At 40.8% G+C, this 27,911-nt stretch overlaps 1 protein-coding gene across 7 annotated transcripts in view; it reads left to right on the top strand.

The window, feature by feature from the left end:
• sema5ba (sema domain, seven thrombospondin repeats (type 1 and type 1-like), transmembrane domain (TM) and short cytoplasmic domain, (semaphorin) 5Ba) overlaps positions 1-27,911 on the top strand; it is a 239,458-nt gene that overhangs the window by 112,624 nt on the left and 98,923 nt on the right. For all 7 annotated transcript variants that reach the window (XM_034147142.1, XM_034147138.1, XM_034147143.1 and 4 more), the window contains 2 exons: positions 5,850-5,949; positions 6,432-6,477. In XM_034147142.1, the coding sequence (XP_034003033.1) occupies positions 5,850-5,949; positions 6,432-6,477 (146 nt within the window). The remainder of the gene's footprint in view (positions 1-5,849; positions 5,950-6,431; positions 6,478-27,911) is intronic.

Raw genomic sequence — 27,911 nt, forward strand, 5'->3', positions numbered from 1 at the left:
ATTAGAATTACACAGGGTCATCCCGTGATTTATTACCTATTGTGAGGTTATCAGGGTTCCAATCCTAAGTGTCCATTATTCATTTTTATAGGTCACATTATTCTACTATGTGTCTGGTAATTGAAAAATATCATGTTTATGTTTGTCCTATATTCTTAGTGAGAGTAATGTTGTTACTTCAGGCAGTATAAAATGACTCCTAAAGTATACATGTTACTCTTTAGGGCTATAATAAAAAATAATGTATTAATAAGATCTAGTTTTTATTTGGCATACATGATTACAATTGTAATTATTTTCTTTAAAGGCCCCCTATTATAGTGTTTGTCATCAATATATAATAGGTCTCAGATATATCCAGAACCTGTCTCTGATTGGCTGAAACACTAAACAGATTATTGCAGCATCCCATAATCCCCTCTGTTTCAGCCCTGTTTCCAAAGTGCTGATTCTCTGTCTGTTACTTTAGATGAAAATAAGGAGCCCCTCCCCACGCCCCTCTGAGAGAGATTTGGTTAAAAAGAACTCAATGGTGCTCTAGGAGGAGATTCAGGTGATAAGGTGGGGGGGGGGGGGGGTTACCTTGGTTGGTGATTGGCTAATGGTTACACAAGACAAAACATCGTTATGACATCATCAAGTGGCCCAAATCTGATCAGCTCATTTTCAGACAGGTTTTTATATAAAAGGATCAGGACAAAAAGAGAGAGAATCTTTTTTCCTGAAACTTTCAGAGTCTCTTTCCACAGAGGGGACACATGTTGATGTAGAAGAGACATGAAGAAGAGGGGACACATGTTGATGTAGAAGAGACATGAAGAAGAGGGGACACATGTTGATGTAGAAGAGACATGAAGAAGAGGGGACACATGTTGATGTAGAAGAGACATGAAGAAGAGGGGACACATGTTGATGTAGAAGAGACATGAAGAAGAGGGGACACATGTTGATGTAGAAGAGACATGAAGAAGAGGGGACACATGTTGATGTAGAAGAGACATGAAGAAGAGGGGACACATGTTGATGTAGAAGAGACATGAAGAAGAGGGGACACATGCTGATGTAGAAGAGACATGAAGAAGAGGGGACACATGCTGATGTAGAAGAGACATGAAGAAGAGGGGACACATGTTGATGTAGAAGAGACATGAAGAAGAGGGGACACATGTTGATGTAGAAGAGACATGAAGAAGAGGGGACACATGTTGATGTAGAAGAGACATGAAGAAGAGGGGACACATGCTGATGTAGAAGAGACATGAAGAAGAGGGGACACATGCTGATGTAGAAGAGACATGAGGAAGAGGGGACACATGTTGATGTAGAAGAGACATGAAGAAGAGGGGACACATGTTGATGTAGAAGAGACATGAAGAAGAGGGGACACATGTTGATGTAGAAGAGACATGAAGAAGAGGGGACACATGTTGATGTAGAAGAGACATGAAGAAGAGGATTTTGCATAATAGGTGACCTTTAAATCACAATCAATGCCTCATGGTTCAACTAGCATGAAACCTGATATGTTTATACCAACAACAAATCACGTTATATACAGTGATAGTTGCTCCAACGATCCACCAGTCACTTGTAGAAAAGCCTCAGTAATGTTAGTAAGTTTTAAGAGAAAGATATCTCACCTTTTCCTGCTTTTTTAGGCTTTTCCTGCAGGTAGATGCACTGCAAACTGCATACAGTCCAATTGACTTGTTTTGTTACAGACCATGCAACAGTTGTCAATCTTACAGAAAGTCCTCACTAGTCGTTCAGTGTCCTCTACAGTGTCAAGAACACCCCAAAACACCCAAAAACATCCAATATTTAATCTGGTGTGAGCAATGTTTGTAATTGTCAAGTTGAGTAATTGTATTCAATCCAAAAAAGTACTATTTCTTTATATGATATATTATAAAGATTAGTTTGAACAGTTTTCAAGCATTTATGTCGTCAGTAAGATTAAGCAAGTTAGGGTTAGGTGCTACAGGCAGGATGAACGAACACATTGTTTTATACTGTTTTATGACGTTTGGTCCAAAAGTTCAGAATAACCGAGATCCACTCATTATAAGAGTATTGCCATTTGGAAATTGAGCTCTTCTAAATATTGTAAAGTTATAGTTATATTTACAAATGGACTAGTATTTATATTTTATACATCTGTTCTATGATCTGTTTTGATGGGCACTAGGCACTTTCTCTTTTTGAGATGAATGTATTTTATGCATGGTTTAAGAAAGATATAATCAAATTAAATCATGTTTTATTTATATAGCACATTTAAAAGCGATTTTTGGTCGAGCGTAAGTGCTGTACATGTAATAAAAACACATTACTACAATCACAATAAAAGACAATAATTTACAACAGAAATATAAAAAACAAAAACACAAGGAAAAGTCAGGAGTCGTGCTCCGCTCTGACTAGAAGGCCAGGGAGAAGAAGTGAGTCTTTAGTGTAGATTTAAAAACCCCTAGGGTCTGGGCCGACCTCACATGGAGGGGCAGAGTGTTCCAGAGCCTAGGGCCAGCTGCTGCGAAGGCTCGGTGCCCTCTGGTTTTGAGCCTGGTCTTGGGCACTACCAGCAGCAGCTGGTCAGCTGACCTTAAAGCTCTGGCTGGGGTGTAGCGCTGGAGGAGTTCGGCTATATAGGCCGGAGCCAGCCCATTTAGTGCTTTGAAAACAAATAAAAGGATTTTAAAATCAATTCTGAACCGAACTGGAAGCCAGTGCAGTGAGGCCAGAATTGGGGTGATGTGGTCACGCTTTTTGTGGCCAGTCAGAAGACGTGCAGCTGCGTTTTGGACTAGCTGCAGGCGTTTAATTGATGCCTGGTCCATACCCACATACAGAGCGTTGCAATAGTCCAGTCTCGAGGTTACAAAGGCATTAATAACCCTTTCTAGATATTTAAAAGATAAAAACAACTTAAATAGTCTTATTTAAAAAGAGCAGGATTTGACTACGGTGCTGACCTGCTTGTCGAATGTAAAAGTGCTAGTGAAGGTCACTCCAAGGTTCATGACAGAGGGGAGGATGTTTTCATTGAGATAATAATATGACTTTCCTTGCTAAATGGATGAGTCATTCACCTGCTTGCATCTCATCGCTGTAAAACCCTAAGTCAAGATCAGTCTGACAGCAGCTCTCCAACATCTGGAAGAAACAGGTTGCAGCAGATAATTCTCATTTCACTGAAGTCTACTGTCAATACCAGCTCCTTTAATTACAGTGTGTTTGAGTTGTGTTCTCTGTATGTGTGTGTGTTGTATCTGTATCTTAAATCTGGAGCAGCATACTGTATCTGCTGCCTTCTGTCTCTGTATCACTCATATCTCGAGTGTTTGCAGATGACAGAGCCATATGGCCCCATCTATCCTAAAGCCTGTTTCTTTGGCACGATGCTGAGTTGTTTTTACAATTCTCCGAGACTTTCTCCAACACTTTGATGTAGCCGTAACCCCGGAGCTTGGACTCTTTAATGTCTCAAGCAAAGAAAGGTTTTAAATGTTTGATGATGACTTCCCTAATGAATCCTGTTATCAGCGGTGTCTTTGTTTCACTTCAACAGTTGTATACATTCATGAAAGGCTTTGAACTCTTAATTAAAAGCCATTTCTTTGTCATTTCTCAAAGCTTTGTGGAAAAGCCATTTAACAAAGCTTTTGAAATTGGTTAAGGGAGTCTGAGCTCGCACCAACCGCTGTGATATTGTGTACAGCATGGGAAATATGGGGAATCCCTTCATGCTGCGGACAAACCTCCCACGTGGGGAAATCCGTTTAAAGGTCTGAGCTTTGGGGTCCCACAAAGATTGAAGGGAAATGCCGTGTTCAAAGTGACTTTAAAAGCCCCGCCAGGTGGCCCCTTTGCCTCGCTGCTTTGAAATTTAGATTTTTAAAGCCAGTTTCAAACAGCGCCGAGGTTTCATCCTGTGTCCAGACGTCAGGATGTTTCAGGATTTCATGCCTGATGTGACAGCTTTGTCCCTCTCTGCAGGAGACTCTCAGCAGCAAGAAGCTTTCCCTGCACTTTGTACCACTGCAGCTGCAATTAGGACTCATATTTAGTCTATGGTACATAAGTGCATCCGTTGATTATTCGAATAATAGAATCTTAGCTTAGAAAATGTCTGAAAATAGTGAATAAACTGTCATCACATCAATGACTTGTCAAATCTTCCTCATGACTACCACTTTAACAAAGTTGTATATATTCATTTACAGACCTAATAATAATAATAATACATTTTATTTATAAAGGTGTCTTTCAAGACTCTCAAGGTCCCCGTACAAGGTACCTCTGGAACGCTCTCCCTGCGGAGATTCGCAACATCCCCACACTCGACGCCTTCAAAAGGGCCCTCAAGTCCCATCTGTTTGCCAAGGCTTTCGGCCCCTAATCGATCTGTTGTTTTGTCTGTCTGACTTTTGTTTTGTTATGTTTGTTTTTGCTATATTACTTGTAAAGCGACCTTGGGTCCCTTGAAAGGCGCTATATAAATGCAAGCTATTATTATTATTATTACATAAAACACAAAACTAAAAAGCACAAAAACAAGACAATATAATCAATAAGAGGACGTGAGATGTGATCAGGGTGGATATGCCAGTGTGAAGAGATATGTTTTGAGACATGATTTGAAAATGGAAGGCATTGAAATGATAATTAAAAGCCATGTATTTGTCATTTCTCAAAGCATTTCTCAAATGTAAAAGAATACTGGAAAAACTAACCTCACATCAATGCCAAGACATCTCCAGTTCAAACGGTCGAAAGACCGAATATCGATATAGAAAGGGAAAAATGAAAGATCCTCACACTTCATTGTTACAACCTTCCTTAAAGCTGGCAACAAAGAGGGAGGCCACACAGAGTTATAGGCCAATCAGATGTCTATTTAACATTTCACTTAAAATACCTCTGAGTAATTGTGTATGTAAGAATAAGATTGTCAGTCGTGTCAGCAGTGCGTGGATGTGTGAAAGTGTGCTGTAGGCATGTTGGATGGTGCATCAAACCAAACACAGGTGGAAGGCTGAGGTTGCTGCAGCAGGCCAGGATCAGAGAGACTGAGGGTGCGTCTCACTTCGGTTATTTTTCATTTCCACGCTCCTCGGGCTCGGTATCACCGGAAGTTGATTTGTCTGCGCCATCTTGAGTAGCCTTATTTTTGCCGGAGGATCGAGGAGCGATAACGGAGGAGCGATAATCGACGAACTACCAGACCATCCTCTGGTGAAATCCTCAGACATTCGCCCCGCCCCCTTACTGTGTATCGCTCACTGATTGGACGATGCAGCGCATGCACTGATCTGGCTGCTGTCAGACGATCAGCTGTGCGGGGGAAACGACGTCCCATTACTCATTTCCCTGCTTCTCGTGGTTTCCTTGCGTCTCTCCATGCTTCCCTGGTGGGAGGGACTAGTCGCAAGGAAACGACTTAAGTGATGGACGCAAGGAATCCATTTAACCGAAGTGAAGCGCACTTTGAACCTTCCAGCTGGGCAGAAAGGCCGTTATGCCTTCTTGAAGCTCCGCCTCTAGATGGGCGAGCACAAACAGGACGACACTCCCAGTACCTGCCAGAGGACAGCAAGGCAGGGAGCACAGACTGGCAGAAGGGGGAGGGGTCGTCACATCATCAATTGCATTTTTTATAAAATGAATAAGCTTATTATTTATATTTGCCACCTAAAAAAGTGCAAATACTTATTTGAAGAGCTTAATGTGAAAATCTTCCATTAGTAAACTATACTTTTTATGAGTAAATGTCACTGCGTTTATCCCCTGAACTATGACACGATTTATCTTTTCTAATGTCTTTCTCTCTCTCTCTTTTCTTTCCTCAGCGCTCAGTCCGTGGATCTCCTCGTTCTCCCGCCCCGGCGTGAGAGACTTCTCGCAGCTCACCCTTGACCTGACGAGGAATGAGCTTATTGTGGGTGCCAGGTAAGACTCAGTGAAATCCACTCAGCCGTTCACCCCGCAGAGCAAATGTGATACCCTCTCCGACTTACTCATGCACTGCGGTTTCCAGATGACGCTTCTTAAGTGCTCAACTGGGGCCGTGCTGGACCAAGTCGAGCTCTTGGATTTGGCAGGAGGGATGAATTAGGAAGACATACGTCATGTCGCAATAATGTGTGGGTGTGTGTTCTTGTAAACTGACTTCAGTTCAACATTCCCTCAATTTGACCTTAAACACACAAATGCAGTTTAAAGCAACACCACACCACTTACATAAAACTCAAAACAATGACTTAATACTGATGGACGGTTACAGTATGGCCTTAAGTCCTCTTTACAATAAGCTGACAGCAGCTCCAACAGCCTGTCTATCTTCTGATTGTTAAACATTTTTTACTATCTGGATGAGTTCTTGTCATATCGTGCACACACTTATCTCCTTTTCTTCACTCTCCTCAATCCAGGAACTTCCTGTTCAGACTGGACCTCAGTAACATGTCGCTGATACAGGTAGGATGCTGATTAAATATATTATATATGTTGATGATATTCATTTCTAGTGGTCTTAAAGTTGTTGTTTTTTGCTGAGAAAATAATATATCATTTTTATTCCGAGTTCAACCTTGAGTCAAGGGTATTTATTTTTTACATTTGATTGTTTTTTTTATTTAAAAAATGCTCAAACATAAGAGATAACAGATGATAAACAATGCAGGGAGAGCCATTGGGCTTACTTGAAGCCTCCACCTAAATAATGTCAAAAATATCAATTTTATAAAACACACAAGATCAATATACAAACAGTAACTTACATTTCAATCAGACAACTGACATGTTTCTTAATATGTTTATTAGAAGCAGCATATAGTTTGAGTTTGGCGTCTAGGCTCGGGCCTCATCACTCCACAGATTTACAAAGAACATTGAGTGATGATTAGATAACTATCCCCCGAGCCTACAGGTGGAAGCTGGGGTGGAAGCTGGGGGGGTGGTGGGGTGGAAGCTGGGGTGGAAGCTTGGGTGGAAGCTGGGGTGGAAGCTGGGGTGGAAGCAGCAGCAACATGAAACACAGCAGCAGGAACATGAACGTAGCAATAGCAAGTGAACACAGCAGTGGCAGCAGCAGCATAGCGAGGCAGAGGCAGGAAGACCTGGCAGCTTCAATAGAGCAGCATGTTTAGGAGAATGTGTTTGGTTGGTTGTAAGAGAGACGAGGTGCGTCACGTGTTAATGTATCATTGGTGCTCGAGTTGACTGCCTGAACTAGCTCGCAGGCTTCGCCCCATTTAGTAAAGATAGTAAGCTTTAAGGACAAACATATACTGAAGTGTACTGTATAGCATTTTCAAGTGTCCTAAACTACGCTGATTCTTCCAAAGCAGCTGGATCACTTTCTGTTTCCTCAGAGCATCGTTGGAAACACTCCCTTGTGATTCAAGATTTCTTTTTATCATGTATCCGTTTCATAACTTCTAGTGGGTGTTGCAATCATCTAGAAAGAAGCTTTGGGAGCATTCACAAAATATGTTACAGTATGTTAAAAAATACACTGCATACTTTGTTCTTATTGTTGTACAGTCTTGTGACATGTCACTGTACATCATTTGGTGGATGAAAACCTTTGCAGATCAATCAAATTAAAATGATACAAGGGATTGTTTACTGTAGAGTTTATTCTCCAAAGATTTTAAAAGTATTTGAATGGTGGCAGTGCATCCTAGGATTCTTATTAACTTGAAGTTACGGTACATTTCACTTATTTAAGCTACTTGCATAGCATTTTGTTGGCCGTAAAAATGGCTTCTTGCATGAGCACGATATTCTATCTGTTATATTTAACATTTTGAAGAGATGGAATAATTAAGTAACTAATTAGGGGGTTTTAACAAAGACCCCTGGTTGCAGTACATGTACTTGGTACCATAGAGGAACATTTAGACTTTTGAACACCTTGTTGACTGATTATATTGACGTTTTCAGAGAGTACATGTCCATAAAACCCTGTTAGTCGGTAATGTGACATCCCTTTTGTTGATTTTAAATCATTAAAGTCTCTGAAGGTGATGCTTTGCGTCTGGTGTTTACATGATGACCATTGATTTATTCCAAACTGCTGTTATAACTGGAAATATAACACAAACATCAGGGAAATGTCCAAACCACTGTTGTGTTATACAAGTTAATGATAGGGATATTTATTTACATGGCAGTTTGAAATGTGTTGTAGAACAAGGAAGGAATCAACATGAATAATTTTGTATTGTCCTCTATGTCGCAGGGGATGTAATTAAATAGTTGTGTTGAGTGTGTGCACATAGAGACATGAGTGTGTGTCCTGCCTGCGGGTGCATTCTGTGAAAGGCCTGTGGTGGTGTGTGTGTGTGTGTTGTGTTGTGGTTTAAAGTAGCTGTGGTTTTGTCGGGGTGTGAGCTCTGGGTCGCAGGGTTGCTGTACGCTTGCATCAGGCGCCACAATGACAATCCGCCGACTCTTAAAACCGGTACATCACTGTCACCATTAAAGAAACAGACGACTTTATAGAACCCAGTACAGTCTCCGTGCTTCACATGACTGCAGGATATCCTCTCTTCACTTTGCCAACGTTTTCCATTCATGCAAGGCACATTTAATGTCATATTCTGCTAAGCTTATCAAGTGTAATGTTATTTACTCTTCTTTATCAACCATGGCTGTGGAGTTCAGAGGACAAGGCTGCATGCATACACAGATTGAAACATGCCTTTGCAACCTCACTATCCGACAGCCACGGTTTACTTCCATGTTTTGGTACATTCAGTACATATAACTGTATTTAAAACCATCTTCTCAAGAGAACTCTGCGGTACACAGTGGTTCCACTAATCAGATAAACTGGACTAGGCTCGTGTCCCTGTTGTGGAAGTCGCTGCATTTTCAGCAAAAGTACAATTACATTTCCTTATTAGCCTTTTCCTCGCAGGGTTATGCAACATTGTTTTCAATTGTCTCCATCTTTTTAAAGCAACCATAAGTAGGTTAAGAATTACATTTGCAGCATCGGTTACATTATTATTTCTAGGACAAAGCCCTGCATTATGTTACACTACGTTTCCCCACAGGATCAGGGCACATCACCAGACTCTGCTCTTTCCTGACAAAGTCTCCTTTCACAGCAGCCACCACTGAATGACATGATGTGTACAGCTGCCACCCGTGTGTCACTTCCATATCAATGCGCCCTTTGTCTGGATGTCCTAGTTGTCTAGTTCTGGAGGAGAGAAGTTGACTTATGTGGGTTTTTATTTGTTTCCCCCCGTGTCGTGTTGTTCTCTGCAGCGAAGCTTTCCTCTTTGTCCTGTAAAAACTGCCATCTTAACATCCATAGGAATCTTTTACACCATCACATACCCTTACATATGCACAAAAACATACCTCTTTCCCCCTCATACACACACGCCTACACGCAGCTTATTGTGAGCTATCGGGATAAATGAGTCAGTTCCCTTTTTTTCGCTCTGGCCAGTGTGGAGGTGTCATGCGTGATGCCAAGGCTGAAATCAATGAGAGCGTTACACAAGCGGCCCAGTGAAGCAGAGAGAGGGTCTGTACCCCGGTGCTCATGGGCCAGTAAACCAAAGCTGTCCAAAGAAGCGGAGGAGGGCGGCATCTTAAAATACTCTCTTTCTTTTGTTGTGTAACCCAATGGAAAACAAACCCAGATCTACTACTTGCCAGTTCTAGCCTCTGATTCAACATCAAAGGCTCATTTCTCTGACGCATTTTGTTTAGATTCCTGAACCAGTGAGACGGCACTTGAATATTCAAACCACCTGTCAGAGGCTTAGGGATTTTTTTATACTGGGTTTGTTTGTTTTAAGTGTAGCTCTTTAAAAGAGATGATATTCTGCTCATTTTAAAGTATGTAGTGTCTCTACTTTAAAGAGTCCTCTCCTGTTGATGTTCAGGTGTATATCAGTATGTAGTGTCTCTACTTTAAAGAGTCCTCTCCTGCTGATGTTCAGGTGTATATCAGTATGTAGTGTCTCTACTTTAAAGAGTCCTCTCCTGCTGATGTTCAGGTGTATATCAGTATGTAGTGTCTCTACTTTAAAGAGTCCTCTCCTGTTGATGTTCAGGTGTATATCAGTATGTAGTGTCTCTACTTTAAAGAGTCCTCTCCTGCTGATGTTCAGGTGTATATCAGTATGTAGTGTCTCTACTTTAAAGAGTCCTCTCCTGCTGATGTTCAGGTGTATATCAGTATGTAGTGTCTCTACTTTAAAGAGTCCTCTCCTGCTGATGTTCAGGTGTATATCAGTATGTAGTGTCTCTACTTTAAAGAGTCCTCTCCTGCTGATGTTCAGGTGTATATCAGTATGTAGTGTCTTTACTTTAAAGAGTCCTCTCCTGCTGATGTTCAGGTATATATCAGTATGTAGTGTCTCTACTTTAAAGAGTCCTCTCCTGCTGATGTTCGGGTGTATATCAGTATGTAGTGTCTCTACTTTAAAGAGTCCTCTCCTGCTGATGTTCAGGTGTATATCAGTATGTAGTGTCTCTACTTTAAAGAGTCCTCTCCTGCTGATGTTCAGGTGTATATCAGTATGTAGTGTCTCTACTTTAAAGAGTCCTCTCCTGCTGATGTTCAGGTGTATATCAGTATGTAGTGTCTCTACTTTAAAGAGTCCTCTCCTGCTGATGTTCAGGTGTATATCAGTATGTAGTGTCTCTACTTTAAAGAGTCCTCTCCTGCTGATGTTCAGGTGTATATCAGTATGTAGTGTCTCTACTTTAAAGAGTCCTCTCCTGCTGATGTTCAGATGTATATCAGTATGTAGTGTCTCTACTTTAAAGAGTCCTCTCCTGCTGATGTTCAGGTGTATATCAGTATGTAGTGTCTCTACTTTAAAGAGTCCTCTCCTGCTGATGTTCAGGTGTATATCAGTATGTAGTGTCTCTACTTTAAAGAGTCCTCTCCTGCTGATGTTCAGGTGTATATCAGTATGTAGTGTCTCTACTTTAAAGAGTCCTCTCCTGCTGATGTTCAGGTGTATATCAGTATGTAGTGTCTCTACTTTAAAGAGTCCTCTCCTGCTGATGTTCAGGTGTATATCAGTATGTAGTGTCTCTACTTTATAGAGTCCTCTCCTGCTGATGTTCAGGTGTATATCAGTATGTAGTGTCTCTACTTTAAAGAGTCCTCTCCTGCTAATGTTCAGGTGTATATCAGTATGTAGTGTCTCTACTTTAAAGAGTCCTCTCCTGCTGATGTTCAGGTGTATATCAGTATGTAGTGTCTCTACTTTAAAGAGTCCTCTCCTGCTGATGTTCAGGTGTATATCAGTATGTAGTGTCTCTACTTTAAAGAGTCCTCTCCTGCTGATGTTCAGGTGTATATCAGTATGTAGTGTCTCTACTTTAAAGAGTCCTCTCCTGCTGATGTTCAGGTGTATATCAGTATGTAGTGTCTCTACTTTATAGAGTCCTCTCCTGCTGATGTTCAGGTGTATATCAGTATGTAGTGTCTCTACTTTAAAGAGTCCTCTCCTGCTGATGTTCAGGTGTATATCAGTATGTAGTGTCTCTACTTTAAAGAGTCCTCTCCTGCTGATGTTCAGGTGTATATCAGTATGTAGTGTCTCTACTTTATAGAGTCCTCTCCTGCTGATGTTCAGGTGTATATCAGTATGTAGTGTCTCTACATGTCTCCATGCTTTAATGTTCAAAAAGCTCTTTATTTTTCTCATACTGCCTGTGCTGCAGCACCTCTTTTCACCCTCTGTCTGAAACCAGAGCCCAGTCTGCTCTGATTGGTTAGTGTTAGGATTTCTTAAACCCCGAGACTAGGATAAACTGAAAAGAGTACAAGGAAGCTTATAAAAGTTAACAGCATTTAATTAAACAAATGATGCGACGATATACAATGAAATGTGCGAGTTGGTGGCTCCCCCCCTCCCAGCTGTTGGTCCCGTGCGCATTGGGTCAGCGGAGGTTGAAGACGAGATCGATTCTCCCTGTCCATCACGGGTTATGGCCGGCGTCGACGGGGGCGGGTCCAAGGCAATTCCTGTCGTTTTTTCTGGTGTTAAATGACAGCATTCTAATGTCTGTGGTTATTTAAACATTCCCTAATAACAATATTTCAGCTTCAATAAATGAGTGTTAAAAACAGTGTGTACAACACCACATGTCATTTCACCTTCAATTCACGGTTTCAAAACGTAGCATTCGCCACATGCTAATGCTAACCGGAAATTACAAGATTTACTAGCGGAAAACCGGAAGTCATGTGTGAACATTCAGTTTTTAGAATAAAACAGATTTAAATTAAATACAGTGTATTTAATTTAAATTACGCCATATCAACATTGATTTTAATTTCTTACATTAGCTGGCCGGCTCTGTTGTGATTGGTTCACCACTTAGAGATGTCCCGCCTCTTAGCCTATCATGTACAATGTGTTGGAGCGCTAGCCAATAGAAGCGCAAATGTTACATAGTGATGTCACCATGTCCCCGAAGTAAACGAAGGAGTCCAAATGATGCGTTTGTGACGACTGAACTCATCAGTGAGGGGAGCTTCAAATGTTTCAGTTCACTCTGTGTATCTTGATAATGTAGTGATAACAGTTCGCTACCTCATGTACTGAACACCTGGACTCTACAACTCTTCTAGGCAATGCATGATCTGGCAACTCACTGAGCATCTCATACAGTACGTCAGTGAGGCATTTTATCTTTCCCACTTTCTCAAGAAGGCCGGACAGGACAGCCACCGCTGCATTGTGACATTCTCCACTCTCTGCAACACTTTCCCAATACTCCTTTACAATTTGGTGGTCTATTTAAGCTGTCAAAAACACCCATCTGCTTCATTAACTCTGCATGTGTCTCCACAACTATCACTGCTGTTGCTGAGCTTTAATCAACGTCACCGATGACTCCAGGGAGTGAGATATCTTCTATCATCACTTCCAAAACGTTCTCCATGTACAAGTTTTAATGCATGCTGCAGGGGTTGATGAAAACACAGCATTAACTATACTGCTGTGCCGTATAAAGAAGCTGTCAGAAGAGTAAAACCAATGTAGAAGTACGTTAAACATTCATGCTGTGACTCCACTGGTTGTAAAAAGAAGTCTCATTATATAAAAGTCTATATAACTTTTCACTAGATTAAAGAAGCCCTTTTGTTACGTAGGTTTTTCCGTTAAATAGTGACGTCACTTTGACAATCACAACAGAGCCGGCAGATAACCAATCAGAGCAGACTGGGCTCTGGTTTTAGACAGAGGGTGAAAAGAGGTGCTGCAGCACAGGCAGTATGAGAAAAATAAAGAGCTTTTTGAACATTAAAGCATGGAGACATGTCACAGTAGAGACACTACATACTGATATACACCTGAACATCATCAGGAGAGGACTCTTTAAAGTAGAGACACTACATACTGATATACACCTGAACATCAGCAGGAGAGGACTCTTTAAAGTAGAGACACCACATACTGATATACACCTGAACATCAGCAGGAGAGGACTCTTTAAAGTAGAGACACTACATACTGATATACACCTGAACATCAGCAGGAGAGGACTCTTTAAAGTAGAGACACCACATACTGATATACACCTGAACATCAGCAGGAGAGGACTCTTTAAAGTAGAGACACTACATACTGATATACACCTGAACATCAGCAGGAGAGGACTCTTTAAAGTAGAGACACTACATACTGATATACACCTGAACATCAGCAGGAGAGGACTCTTTAAAGTAGAGACACTACATACTGATATACACCTGAACATCAGCAGGAGAGGACTCTTTAAAGTAGAGACACTACATACTGATATACACCTGAACATTTTAAATACCTTACTAAATGTTTTCATTATAATGGTCTCAATCGTTAGTTTCAATTCTTCCTCAATACAGCATGATGTTCATTTTGTAAATCATAGTCCTATTTAGAGTCAAATAGATGATGAAGCAGACTTTGCTTTAGGGTGAGGCTAACTTGTGATCAGGAAGTTGTCCTGTCTGGGTGTTGTCTGTGATTTAATCTTAGTATATGAATGTGCTCTAAGTTCATGGTTAAGTAAATAGCCCCCAAAAATGTTTTGCGGTTGTACTGAAAGTGTTTTCGTTCCACCCTCTTGTCCTCTGGTTGTACATTTTGTTTGAAAAGCATAGATAGTGTCAGAAATGACAAATTCTAATGGGAGTACTGATTTTATTCTGAAATATGCACTGAAACTGTTTGTCTGCAACCAATCACATGATTCAGGTTTTGTTTTGTGAACCATACTGTGTCTGAAAAGCATTTTTACATTCGCAGGCTAGACACACCACTGATGGATGTTATTTAGGACTATGCTTATGGACAATGTATAGAAACCTGAGTAGTGAACTCATGGTGATGTTATTAAAAATATCACCATGAGCTACTTGACCTGCTTTTGTTTTATGCAATTTCTTTCTACCTAGCACACCCTTAAAAAGTAGTTGTCAAAGTCCTTCTGAAAAGAGAACAACATAAGTTTGTTTCGTCAGTCACCTTACAGCAAAGTTTTCACAACTTTAAACCACTTAAGTATGCTGTGTACTTTGCCTCCATAGTCAAAGATACAACCTTATTTCAAGGCATTCCCAACAACTGCTAGCGTGAAAGTAACTGCTAGCAGTGACTCTAAATGGCCGAGTCAACCTGTAGAAATGGGCCAAAGCGCTGAGGGACACAAAGCATGACTGGCTTTACCTCAAAATAAAGGTCGTCCATTGAGAGCGGATGAAAGTCATACTGACGCGGTACAGAAACGACTCGCTGATTGATTGAAAAGTAAACCGAGGACGAGGGTGGCCCTTTAACCGTCTAATCACAAAGCTGCTTTCTCCACTTTCCCATTCATCTGCAGGGCTGGTAACCCCACACTGCTTCCCCCTTCGGTGTGTAGCTATTAGAGATCCTGTGTGTGTGTGTGTGTGTATGTGTGTTGGTGTGTGTGGCCTCCAACGGGCTCTACAGCACCAAATTAGAGAGCCAGCCCAGACCAATCACACCTGAAGCCAAAACAAACACTGAGTGGCTGCCAGCACAATAGTTGAAGGGCAGTATATAGTATTTGTGTGTGTGTGTGTGGTGTGTGTGTGTGTGTGTGGTGTGTGTGTGTGTGTGGTGTGTGTGTGTGTGTGTGTGTGTGTTGTGTGTGTGTGTGTGGGTGTGTGTGTGTGTGTGTGTGTGTGTGTGTGTGTGTGTGTGTGTGTGTGTGTGTGTGTGTGGTGTGGGTGTGTGTGTGTGTGTGCGTGCGTGCGTGCGTGCGTGTGTGTGTGTGTTCTGGTATCAGTACTTTACTCCACTACTTATTTTTCTGACGACTTTTTACTTTGACTTCTTACATTTTGAACACAAATACCTGAACTTTCTACTTCTTACATGTTGAACACAAATACCTGTACTTTCTACTTCTCACATTTTGAACACAAATACCTGTACTTTCTACTTCTTACATTTTGAACACAAATACCTGAACTTTCTACTTCTTACATGTTGAACACAAATACCTGTACTTTCTACTTCTTACATTTTGAACACAAATACCTGTACTTTCTACTTCTCACATTTTGAACACAAATACCTGAACTTTCTACTTCTTACATGTTCAACACAAATACCTGAACTTTCTACTTCTCACATTTTGAACACAAATACCTGTACTTTCTACTTCTTACATGTTGAACACAAATACCTGTACTTTCTACTTCTTACATTTTGAACACAAATACCTGTACTTTCTACTTCTTACATTTTGAACACAAATACCTGCACTTTCTACTTCTTACATTTTGAACACAAATACCTGTACTTTCTACTTCTTACATGTTGAACACAAATACCTGTACTTTCTACTTCTTACATTTTGAACACAAATACCTGTACTTTCTACTTCTTACATTTTGAACACAAATACCTGTACTTTCTACTTCTTACATTTTGAACACAAATACCTGAACTTTCTACTTCTTACATTTTGAACACAAATACCTGTACTTTCTACTTCTTACATTTTGAACACAAATACCTGAACTTTCTACTTCTTACATTTTGAACACAAATACCTGTACTTTCTACTTCTTACATTTTGAACACAAATACCTGTACTTTCTACTTCTTACATTTTGAACACAAATACCTGTACTTTCTACTTCTTACATGTTGAACCCAAATACCTGTACTTTCTACTTCTTACATTTTGAACACAAATACCTGTACTTTCTACTTCTTACATTTTGAACACAAATACCTGTACTTTCTACTTCTTACATGTTGAACACAAATACCTGTACTTTCTACTTCTCACATTTTCCAAACAGGCTGGTTCCTGTAGTTTGAATGTGTGTTTGGTGGCGTGATCATTATTATTTAGAGTCATTGCGTGCCTATTGATTTGAACACGATCCGTGTATCCATCATTTCCTGGTCTTCTCTAAAGAAGAGGGACCAATGAAAACGTTGTCATGTTGCCGTTGTTCAGCATGGAAACATTCATTAGCTAACAATGACATTATTGTTCTATTAATATAAAGGGAGGTCAGGTACTCTTTAAAACAGCTGCTAGTTATGGGTACTTTTTCAAAGCCCATACTTCTTTACTTTTACTTGAGTAAAGAAGTTTAGTCAGTACTTTTAAACACGAGTATCTGTACTTCTACTTGAGTAAAGGATGTGTGTACTTTTGCCATCTCTGGTCTTACGGTTGGAGGGTGTTGAAGGGGGACCATGCCAGAGGGGGGGTGAGGGCCACCAAGTTGCTGATTCCAGAGCTTTTAAAGGCTCTGTTCAGGCACCTGGGAGAACACCTGCCACGGACATTAGCGAGCAGGCGAGCGTAGAGGAACGACTGCGGAGGCAATCAGTGGAGAAAGAGGGAGGCAGGAGAGTGAAAGATAACAGGGAGAGAACAGAGCAACGACGAAAATCCCACATGCAGAGCTGAGACGAAGGCAAATGAGAAAGAGGAGAGGAGTGGATGTGAGAGGAAGAGTGTCCCAGTAGAAACACAACATACTAATATGAACCTGGAACTGACAGTAATAATAGAGCCTCTTTAATTACCACTAAACGTTTTTCTTTTAATGGTCTCAATCGTTAGTTTCAATTCTTCCTCAACACAGCATGATGTTCATTTTGTAAATCATACAGTAGTCCTATTTAGAGATGATGAAGGGTGAGGCTAACTTGTGATCAGGAAGTTATCCTGTCTGGGTGTTGTCTGTGATTTAATCTTAATATCTTAATGTTTTTTCAGTTCAAGTAAATTGCCATCAAATTGTTGTGCGGTTGTACTGAACTTTTCCCCGGAGAATGAAAGATAACGGGGAGAAAAGGAAACAGAAGCAGAGAGCAACTACGAAAAGCACACATGCAGAGCTTAGATCACACGTGTCAAACTCAAGGCCCGGGGGCCTAAATCAGGCCCTTGGTGGATTTAATTTTTCGGCCCGCAGGATAATTTCTAATTACTATTAGATCTGGCCCGCTGGTATATTGCACGCACACCTTCACTCAATCCTGAGGGTCTCCTCAGCTCAGAGCCTGACCCCAAACATTGATGAACTTGCATCCAAGATGAGATGCCAAGTATCTGGCTTGAACTAGCATCACAGAGCAGCACACTGAGTTTCAATGGATGTTTCCTTCTGCACTTTCTTTCTTGAGACAACAGGGCATGTTTGGTTTTTTCTTTGAGGGAAATAGTTTTTTTGAAGCTGTTGTTGGCCTGTGGGAAAATGTAATCCTAAGAAATGAAGCTGCAGATAGAGCCATAAGAAATGAATGCAACTGATTATTTAAAGGGGACCTATCATGCAAAATGCACTTTTGTACGTCTTTTATACATGAATATGTGTCCCCGGTGTTCCAGGGAACTCACCAAGTGTCAGAAAACACAACCCTCTCTATTTTCCTCCATACCCAAATCTCTAAAAACGGGGCTGCAACGGAGCTGATACAGACTGATCCAGATTTGAAATTGTTCTGACGTCAGAAAAGGGGAGCTCCGCCTATATGGGCAACTCTCCTCCTATCAGGGGAATGGGGGGTTGGGCCACGGCCACTGCCCCTCGAAAGCGCTGGAGACGCTGTAGTACATATGCCAGGCCTGTAAGTGGCGCTGTAGTCTGCCACAAAAGCAGCGAAGAAGACTTCTCACAGAATCAGCCCTTGCAAAAACAGGGCTGGAAAATCTGTTTGGTATTTTGAAAAAAAAACTTCACAGACATGTTTTATATAGGTATGGCCCTAGAATATATTATTCAAATATAGCATGATAGGTCCACTTTAATGTTTAATGTTGTTTTTATAGGCAATCATTTAAGCGTTGTTAGTTCCAGGGTTAATATGTGCAATAAGTTCATTTCAATAAGTTTTGCAATAAACATTGAACCAGTCCGTCCCTCGACTAGTACCCATTTTTTTATTTTGGCCCACTGTGTATTTGAGTTTGACACCCCTGGTTTATATGAAGGCAAATGAGAAAGAGGAGAAGAGTGGATGTGAAATAGAAAAAGTGTCAGAGAGGTGACGAGCTCTCAGTCTGCTACAGATCAGTGTTTTCTCTCTGGATATTTCTCTGTGGAGTCATAGAAATATAGTTTCCCCAAGCGTGCAATACCTGAACGAGACGTGTCCGTAGAGAGTTACACACTCACTCTGGTGTTGCTTTTTAAGAGGAAAAGCAGACTTTGGCAAAAGTACCTGGAGGTTTTCAATGAATAAGCAAAAGGGGTTTTTACCGACTGACATGTACTGTAGGAGCAATAACAAAGGGTCTAAGTTTTTTTGCATGTGTACAAATAGACCATTTTGGATCACATTGTATGTAATTATGCATAATTTGATAGGAAAAAACATTTCCACTGGAACGAATGTCCGGTTTATTTTGATTTTGTGGTTTTGGCCGTCTAATTATATTACAAAGTCACACTTTAATGAGTTAACTGGAATCATCTGCTTCATTCATATTTTGTTATCAATGGTTCTCTCTGTTCTTCCTTGGCTACCAGCTGATCTTAAACAACCAATTGTACTCTTTCTGTTATCTCCATCTCAAGTTTTCCGGTTGAATTACAAGTATTTAATATGGAGAAATATCCATGGAGAATGAGCCTTTTAATCAAATCTACAGTAACTGTACATTGTGCTATAAATAGCCCCTTCCTTGTATTTCTAACCCAACTATAAATCACGATAGATATTATGATCTAGATTGTCCTCAAAGTTCATTGCTTAGATTTGGAAAACATCCCCTGAAGGAAGTGTGACAGGAAACACAAACAGTCAGCTGATCAGAGCAGTAAATATAGTCCCAGGTTAGCCAGCGGTGGATTTATTACCCTGTTTCCTGTTTACTGTAAACATCCATCACAGTTTACAGACGGACCGTTTCATTCAACTCAACCTACAGCGTGTGTGTGTGTGTGTGTGTGTGTGTGTGTGTGTGTGTGTGTGTGTGTGTGTGTGTGTGTGTGTGTGTGTGTGTGTGTGTGTGTGTGTGTGTGTGTGTGTGTGTGTGTGTGTGTGTGTGTGTGTGTGTGTGTGTGTGTGTGTGTACATGCTGTATTCCTATGCAAAAAGAGATTATTACCAACATTTCAGTTGTTCTCACACACACGTTTTTTACTGTGGCTACTCTGAATAACTTGCTGTCTGACCATTTCAGTTTTTTATCCAACTTTTTTTTTAATGACGTTCCTATTTTCCCAGCTTTTAGCAATTCACTGTCTGCTGTCAAAACTGATGGATAATGGCCAACACTTTTAAAAAGCTAAGTTGTAATAAAGAGGAAATATCCATTAAAGTTGGCAAGTATTTTTTGATCGAGATATTGGTGTCAATAAACCTAGGCACTAACAAACAAGAAACACATGAATGGGGATTTGTACACCTTCACATAGGGTGTTTCTCAATCGCGAGTAAAGCTGCTTCAGAGCCACTATTTCAAGCATACTACGTCATCGAGTGCCGCCGAAGTACTGTTCCAATCTCCAGCATACTTGGAAATCTACCGAGCCCGGCGTACTCGGTTTGGAGAAATATCGAGGCTGCACATGAGTAGACTCCGCGGTCTTAAAATCCCCACAATGCTTTGCGCACGGACCAATTTCCCCAAATCTGTGGCGGAAAATGTAAGAGGCGGGGCCTCTCATATGACGCACACCTGCACACTTGCTAGCGTGTTCCACTCTTTGTTTTCCAAATGTCAGGAAGTATTCTTGACTCGCTTCTGAAGCAAGATGCTCGGCAGACATGTGCTACCAAGCAAGCGTACTCGCGATTGAGAAACACCCTTGTTCTGAACCAAGGGAATATTAATAAGGACCCACTTTATAAAATCAAATCCTGTGACTGGCAAAATATATGTTGCATTTGTACACTACTTCTGAATAAATAGTAAATATATTTGTTCTGTTTGGTGTCACTAAGCGCTCACGTAGAATTAATAGGCATTATTTATCATAAGCATTAGAATAATTAGACTTCAAATCAGGCGCATGTTTTTATTAATGACAAACAATTAGAGACTGGACAGAAGAGGTACTTCAGTAATGGCTCAGGATTATTCATTTGGATCGCTGTCACACACTTTTAATGGACTTAATGAACTGACAAAGTACACAGAGTCAAAATACAAGCACAGCACTTTTTACAGCTTTTAAAAACTATTAATCAGGGAAAATACAAATGCTAACACGGCAATGAATAGATTTTATACGGATCAATAAAAGGATCTGTTCCTGAATAGATTTGACACGTTTTTTGAAATTATGCTTGAGTCACAAATCTGTTTTCATATCATACATTTAACTGAAGGGTATTTGAAGGCACCAAAATACTTTAGACAATACACAAACACATACAGTACCCTCAACAGTTAAGAGGATGTGTGAGAATAAATAACTTCAAACTTAATGTAAAAAGTATCTCATGTTGACATTTTGATAGGTTGTAGATTGCCTGTCATGGTGTACACTGACTTCAATCTTGTATTAGCAGAAGTATAGTCTGTTTATATTGTATATTTTCGACAGAGATACTCTATATACATCCTTCACGGTCAATATGTGTATATTTTACTGGTTTGTTTTCATTTTCTACTGTATTTTATCTAATTTGATTTAATGTGTAATGTTATCTAATGACGTCTTTAGTCAATCCCTTTTCCTCAAATCTTCTCCTGCTACTTTATTTAAACACTGCGTTAAGAACAATAGCAAGGTTGAACTTCAGCGAGCCAATATGTGTAACAAAGTCAGCGCTCAGAAGAACAGAAACAACCATACAATTTAATGATCTCCTCAAAATGGTCTGTCTCTGCAACACCTGCATCGTGAAGTATCGTAGAATCGAAGCACTTCCACACCTCTACAAAGTACCCTTGAAGAACCTTAGCACACACACACACACGCACACACACACACACACACACACACACACACACACACACACACACACACACACACACACACACACACACACACACACACACGCACACGCACACGCACACACACACACTGCTCAGCCACCCTACTTGTGCAGATGCTGCTGTATATTCTTAGAGTTTGGTGTCTCTATCCTCCTCCTTCTCTTTTCAGTTATAACTCATCCATGTCTTTTTCTGTGAGATGTAGTGCTGGTATTAGTGCTGACTGTGGGTCTGACTTCCTTCCACCCACACACACACGCACACACACACACATACACACACACACGCACGCACGCACACGCACGCACACACACACACACACACATCTCCCACTGACGGAGCTCTCTCTGTTGTTCTCACTCGGCCTGATCTCCGCCGCAATCAGAACAGCAGGAGGAAGGTGGTGGGAGGTGTGTGTGTGTGTGTGTGTGTGTGTGTGTGTGTGTGTGTGTGTGTGTGTGTGTGTGTGTGTGTGTGTGTGTGTGTGTGTGTGTGTGTGTGTGTGTGTGTGTGTGTGTGTGTGTGTGTGTGTGTGTGTGTGTGTGTGTGTGTGTGTGTGTGTGAGTCCTGGTAGGAGGGGGACAGAAGTCTCTCATAGTCTCTGATTGTTTGTTTTTTCTTTGTATGGGATGCATATCTAAGAGCAATGCCACTGCTGCAAACAAACAAATAACAACAACTTTTGATGGGCAAACTTTTCAAATCTGAGATGGGAATGAATGCTCAGCCAGTTTTTCTTTTTCCTTTCATCTCACCTTCTTTTGTAGTTTTCAAAGCGATACACAACAACACTAGAGCTCTGTTTAGATGGCGTTTCCTTCCTTTCACATGTTGCACGGTACCCACAGAGATAGAATATTGATTTGTGTCCTGCTTTGGACACAAATCTTTGAGCGAGACGATAAATATAGAAAATAATGTCTTTCTTAAACTGGATTGCTTGTCCTCTTGAGTTTTGGAAGTCACCATTGTCAGCGCTGCCCTAGACATACCAAGAAAAGTCTCCACACACTTCTGCTCCATGCCCATTCCTCACATATCTACACATGAACTTCTATCTTTTCCCTTCACCTGCACTCACTCATTTATCTGATGAGGTCGAGGCTTCAAGGGCTCCAGCGCTGGCCTTATGTGAGAAGATATTGAAGAATGTGACTCCTGCTATCAGCTGGTTCAGAGTCACTGACCTTTCTTTCTGCCGAGCTTAAGTACGAGCTTTGACAGAGATGGAGGTGAAGGAAATAAGGAGAGGAGAGAGAATGAGATTCTGCAGGAGGTGAACTAAGGGTAGAAATATGCAGGAGTGAAAAGAGTTTATTAAAATACCCTGACATTTCTCTAGGATAAGAATTGATGCATCTGGTACTCTGTTAAGGTTAACATCAGGTGGAATAAACTGAAACGCTGAATAGGAAGTACAAAACGTAAAAAAGTAGTTTGTTTTGGTATCAAACACTCACCTCCTGCGGGTTTGAAACGTTTTCCGTTCAGCAGCTGTACTCAGCTTGATTCACAGCTGGATGGACTCCAACAGGGACGAAGCAACGGCAAACAAAAGATATTCAAAATGTCCGAGAACTTCCCAAAGCACTCGCTAAACAGCTGTTTATTGATGTTCTCAGTGTGTTACAAACATATTTTTAACAGAATATTCAGGTTTAGTTTGTTAGAAGTGGGTTAGCTGAAAAAGACAAACAAGCTGGATTCAATTGTTTCCTATCTATTAGTTATATATTTTTTAGCAAATGAACATGTATTTTTCTGATTGCAAGTAAAAGGACAATCTGCAGGAGACCTTTATTTAGCATTTTCCATCTTTGGTCTTCTCGTGCAATTACAGGTGTGCATAAACTCTGTTATTTAAAAGTGTGCATGCAGTGAAAAACTGAAACCTTGACTTTAATTAAATGCATTATGTCAACACATTTCACATTACTGTATTAGGTTATTTGAAAGCAATCATATTCAGTTGAATATGTTTTATTTAAAGGTCACCTATCATGCTATTTTTAGGCAATAGCATAGGTCTCAGATATATAGAAATATATAAAAAACATGTCTATGAAGTGGTTTGCTCAAAATACCAAACAGATCACCCATTCTAGCCATGCCTCATATCCCTCTATTTCACTTCCTGTTTCAAAAGTGCTGATTTGGGGAATAAAGCTTTAAAAAAATAAAGAAGGAGGGGTGTGAGCTCATGCGGGACCCGGCAGCTACCGTCTAAACTAAATACTGCCGTGATGAAACGCCATATCATGGATTATCAAGGATTATTTCTGAAACAGTATGGAGCTCAAAGGCTTTCTCTCTTGCCGGTTATACCACAAGGTGAGTTCCTTTTTATTTCCTGCTTCTTCACACACATGCTCTCCAGTACAGGTTAGCTCTGAGTGTTAGCGATGCTAATGTAAACACCGACCATATTACGTGCAAAACAGTCGAGCATTGTTTCTGATAGCAGCGTTTCTGATAGTGCCGTGGGTCCACATTTCCGATATTACGTCATATCGGACGCAAATCTGTATCAGCTCCGTTGTAGCCCTGTTTTTAGAGATTTGGGTACGGAGGAAAAGAGAGAGGGTTTTATTTTCTGACGCTGCGTGAGTTCCCTGACACACCGGGGACACATCTTTATGTAGAAAAGACATCACAAAGTGCATTTTGCATGATAGGTCCCCTTTAAACCTAATATTATGGCTTTCAACAAATCTAATACAGTTATGTGAAATCTGTTGACATAAAACATTGAATTAAAGTCAACGTTTCAGTTTTTAATGTATGAATCTGATTGAAAGGACATTAAAGATGCCCTATACTGCTTATTGTATTTTTCCCATTTGTGTAGTGTGTTAATAAGATAAGATAAGATGTACTTTATTGATCCGAATTTGGGAAATGTTTGTGGTAAATGCCCCTCCGGCCAGAAACGCCTCCATTAAACTCCTTTGTTTATGAACCTGAAAATTACTATTTTAGGGCCAATTTAAAAAAACAGCATGAAAGAAGTGAGAAGCAGAAACACAACATGGATGCATAATATAAAGTCAACTCGCCTGAACAAATAAAACAAACATTGAAGAACAAGACAAGCCCATGAAACATATAAGATAAGATAAGAAGTACTTTATTGACCCAATGTGGGTAATGTTTACATTGCAGCAGCATAACAGAAAAGGCATTGCACATAAGTAGAAATGAAAAGAGTAGAAATCAACAATTCTAAAATGTAAACATCTCAAAATACAAACTGACAAATCTGACTTCACAATAAGTGTGGACAGTTGACTGAAGAGGATAGTTTGAATAATCAAAATGCTTTTAGCGTGAGTAAATACCTGGTGTTTGTGGCTCCCTGCGTGCAAAGGTAAAGAATTCTTTGTCAGTCCATCAGATAATCCCTGCAAGACAGCAACACCATGGAGGAGGAATGTAAACAGCATATTACTGTCTGGATCTGCTCATATCTGTCTCCCTCCACATGCATTAACCCCCCCTCCACCATCCTCTCTATATCCTCCACCTGGGCACATTCTCTAAATCCCATCTTCTGGAAATATCACCGGGGATATCTCTGTGACATTTCCTCCCAGGAGAACATTATATTTGCTCCTGAAATGGAACTGCTGTTACATTTCTATCAGAATTCATTCCTCTATTGAATCTCTTTCTCTGCGTCCCATTATGTCGCTCCGCTGGTTTCCCTTTGTGTGGTACGATTGTCTTTCACTGTGCAGACCTTTACTTCAAACAGTTATTGTGCTGCGGACGATAATGGACGTACATTTCATGACATTTCAACTCTGATTGGTAAACTGGTCGTCTCTGTTGTGAAAGTGATGTCACTATTTTACGGAAAAACGGCTTCTTTTATCTAGTGAGAAGTTATATAGACTTCTTTATAATGAGACTTCTTTCTGCAACCAGTGGAGTCACACCATGAATGTTTAACGTACTTCTACATTGACCATAAGAATATTAAACACCTGAACTTTTTAAAGAACATCCATAACATTCATCTGTTTGCAACTTATATATCAATATTCCAATGACTTGTATATAGACTGTTCTGCGCTATTTCTACTATATTCTATTTTATTGTATTTACTTGCACTATTTTATCTGTTTTATTGTGTTGCACTGTTGGAGGAGCCTGTGACCTCAGATTTTCATTGTCATACCTACACAGTAGCTATGTACGAATGACAATAAAAGCCTTGAATCCTTGAATCCTTGAATCATTCATCCAAACCTCTCCTAACGTCACGGGTGAACCTGCGACGTGCCGGGAGACGGCTGGAAAACAGGAGAATAGTTCAGCTTGTCTTCAGATTTTGTCTCCAAAACACACACAGCCTCGTTCTGATCCTGAAGATTTTGCTGTTTTGAGTTGCACTGTTCCATGAGGCCGAGCACGGTTCCCCTCTGATTGCTTTGCTCTTTCTGTTAATGCATGGTGGGCGTAATGGGGTTGTGGAAAGGGATGACGGGACTTTGTTCAGGGGTGATTTCACTCTTTCCAAAAATACAGTTTTCTTGAATATCCCATGCCTGATTAGAAAGTCTAGTCACCTCGCCCTCGTCAAAAACCTGGCTCTGTCAATTGGGTGTGAAATATATGGGACTCTTTTATAATGTGGAACAATGTCAATGAGCTCCCAGGTCAGTGCCCTATTTTTGTTTAATCTACTAAATCCCATATTACCTTTCTTACAGTATGGACATGATACTTTCTTAACAGGATAATGAATTAATGTTTTGCATTACATGTTACTTGTTAGACGCTTTTATCCAAAGCGACTTACATACTCAATACTGTGGACAATCCCCACAGGAGCAATTTGGGGTGAAGTGTCTCAGGGACACAACGACATGCTGACTGCAGTGGGGTTTGAACCTGTGACCCCCTGATCCCAACACCAACGCGCTAATGCACTGCGCCACACGCCTCCCAGTTTTAAAACACTTTCATTATATTTGAACGTATTTTCGTCGTGTTTTCATCTTAACCTGCAGAAACCATTGATAAACCCTTTACGAGTTTAGCCTCCTCGTGCATATTTGATAATTATTTATGTTGTCTTTTGTATATGCTAAATCAATGAAACATCCATCAAAGGGGTCTTGTGTTTTTTTCCAGGACAACGCTTGCTTGCTCTCGAGTTCACCTCTATTTCATCTTTTTTCCCAGTGGAAAAATTGTTCTGGTTGTTTGTTGTCCTTTCTCTGAGAACACATCAGAGTCCTGAGACAGGAGCCCCCCCTGGGTGCTGGGGTCCTGGGATTAGTCCTTGATGTGGTGTTTGTGTTGGGGTGGTTAGAGATGATGAGCGGCCCCCAGGTGTCCCGCTGCGCGACATCATGTCCGTCTCTTTAGCGCTGAAGACCTCGAAAGACCTCTTTACCAGATGTGAGGCTGGGAAACGGGCTGACAGAGGAACTCAGTGTGTCTTTGACCTTCAAGAAACATGGAGGAAAGAACTCCCTCTAGAGCAGGGCTGTCCAAGCTTTTTTCACCGAGGGCCACATACAGAAAAATATACGAAGGTCTGGGTTACTCCCTGGAGGTAAATCGCCTCATAAGTTCAGTTATAAGTTAGCAAGATACATCAAAAGTAGGTAAATGATGCTTGTGAGTGTTGGCAGCTCATCCCTTAAAACAGAAGCCTCCGATTAATTATAAAAAAAGGAAATATGAAGGGTGTATTTCAAGCTTGTTATGTAAATAAGTCATTAGGAGCATTCACACTGCAGTACTTTTCCCACAAAGGTTCATCAGAACTTAGTTCATGAGAACTCTTTAGTTCTCATGAACTAAGTACAGATCGCGTTCACACCGGAATAAGTCCCTGCGGAAGGATTAGGCAAATGAAGCCGCTGACGTCACTTCTTCTTCTTCTTCTGCTTTGGGTTTACTGGCAGGCCACAAACAACTTCACGGCGTATACTGCCACCCAGAGTCCCCGGCCGGAAGTCCCCGGAGTTGGGGACTGGCTTCAGTAGAAGCTGCTGGGACTCCCAGCAGCTTCTACTGAAGCCTTCCGAGTAAATCGCCAGAACGCCGACACCTCCTCATCTCCACCGCTCCCATGTTTTCTTTTGTGTTGCCATAAGTTAGTCTCTCTGCGTTGGTGCGCTGGACTAATGCTAATGCTAATAATGCTAATGCGAGGATAATAAAATGGCGGCTTCACAAAACTTTTATGGAGTTTTACGGGGCGTGGTTTGCAATCCGCCCAGCCAATCAGACAGGAACCTTTTTCTTTTGCTCTCTAGCAGGGACGGAAAAGGAGGTAAAAAGGTTCTCATGAACTAAGTTCTAGTTCCGGATTTTTTTGGTGTGAACGCAACATTTCGGAACTATATCGGAACTAAAGTGGGAAAAGTAATGCGGTGTGAAAGCGCCTATTGGGCTTTTTTCTCATCAACTAAGATATGTTAGAAAATGTTTCCAACTTTCATTCACTGAATTTATTATAAAA

The sequence above is a fragment of the Trematomus bernacchii genome, unplaced genomic scaffold (assembly GCF_902827165.1).
Source record: "Trematomus bernacchii unplaced genomic scaffold, fTreBer1.1, whole genome shotgun sequence".
NCBI classification, from domain to species: Eukaryota; Metazoa; Chordata; class Actinopteri; order Perciformes; family Nototheniidae; genus Trematomus; species Trematomus bernacchii.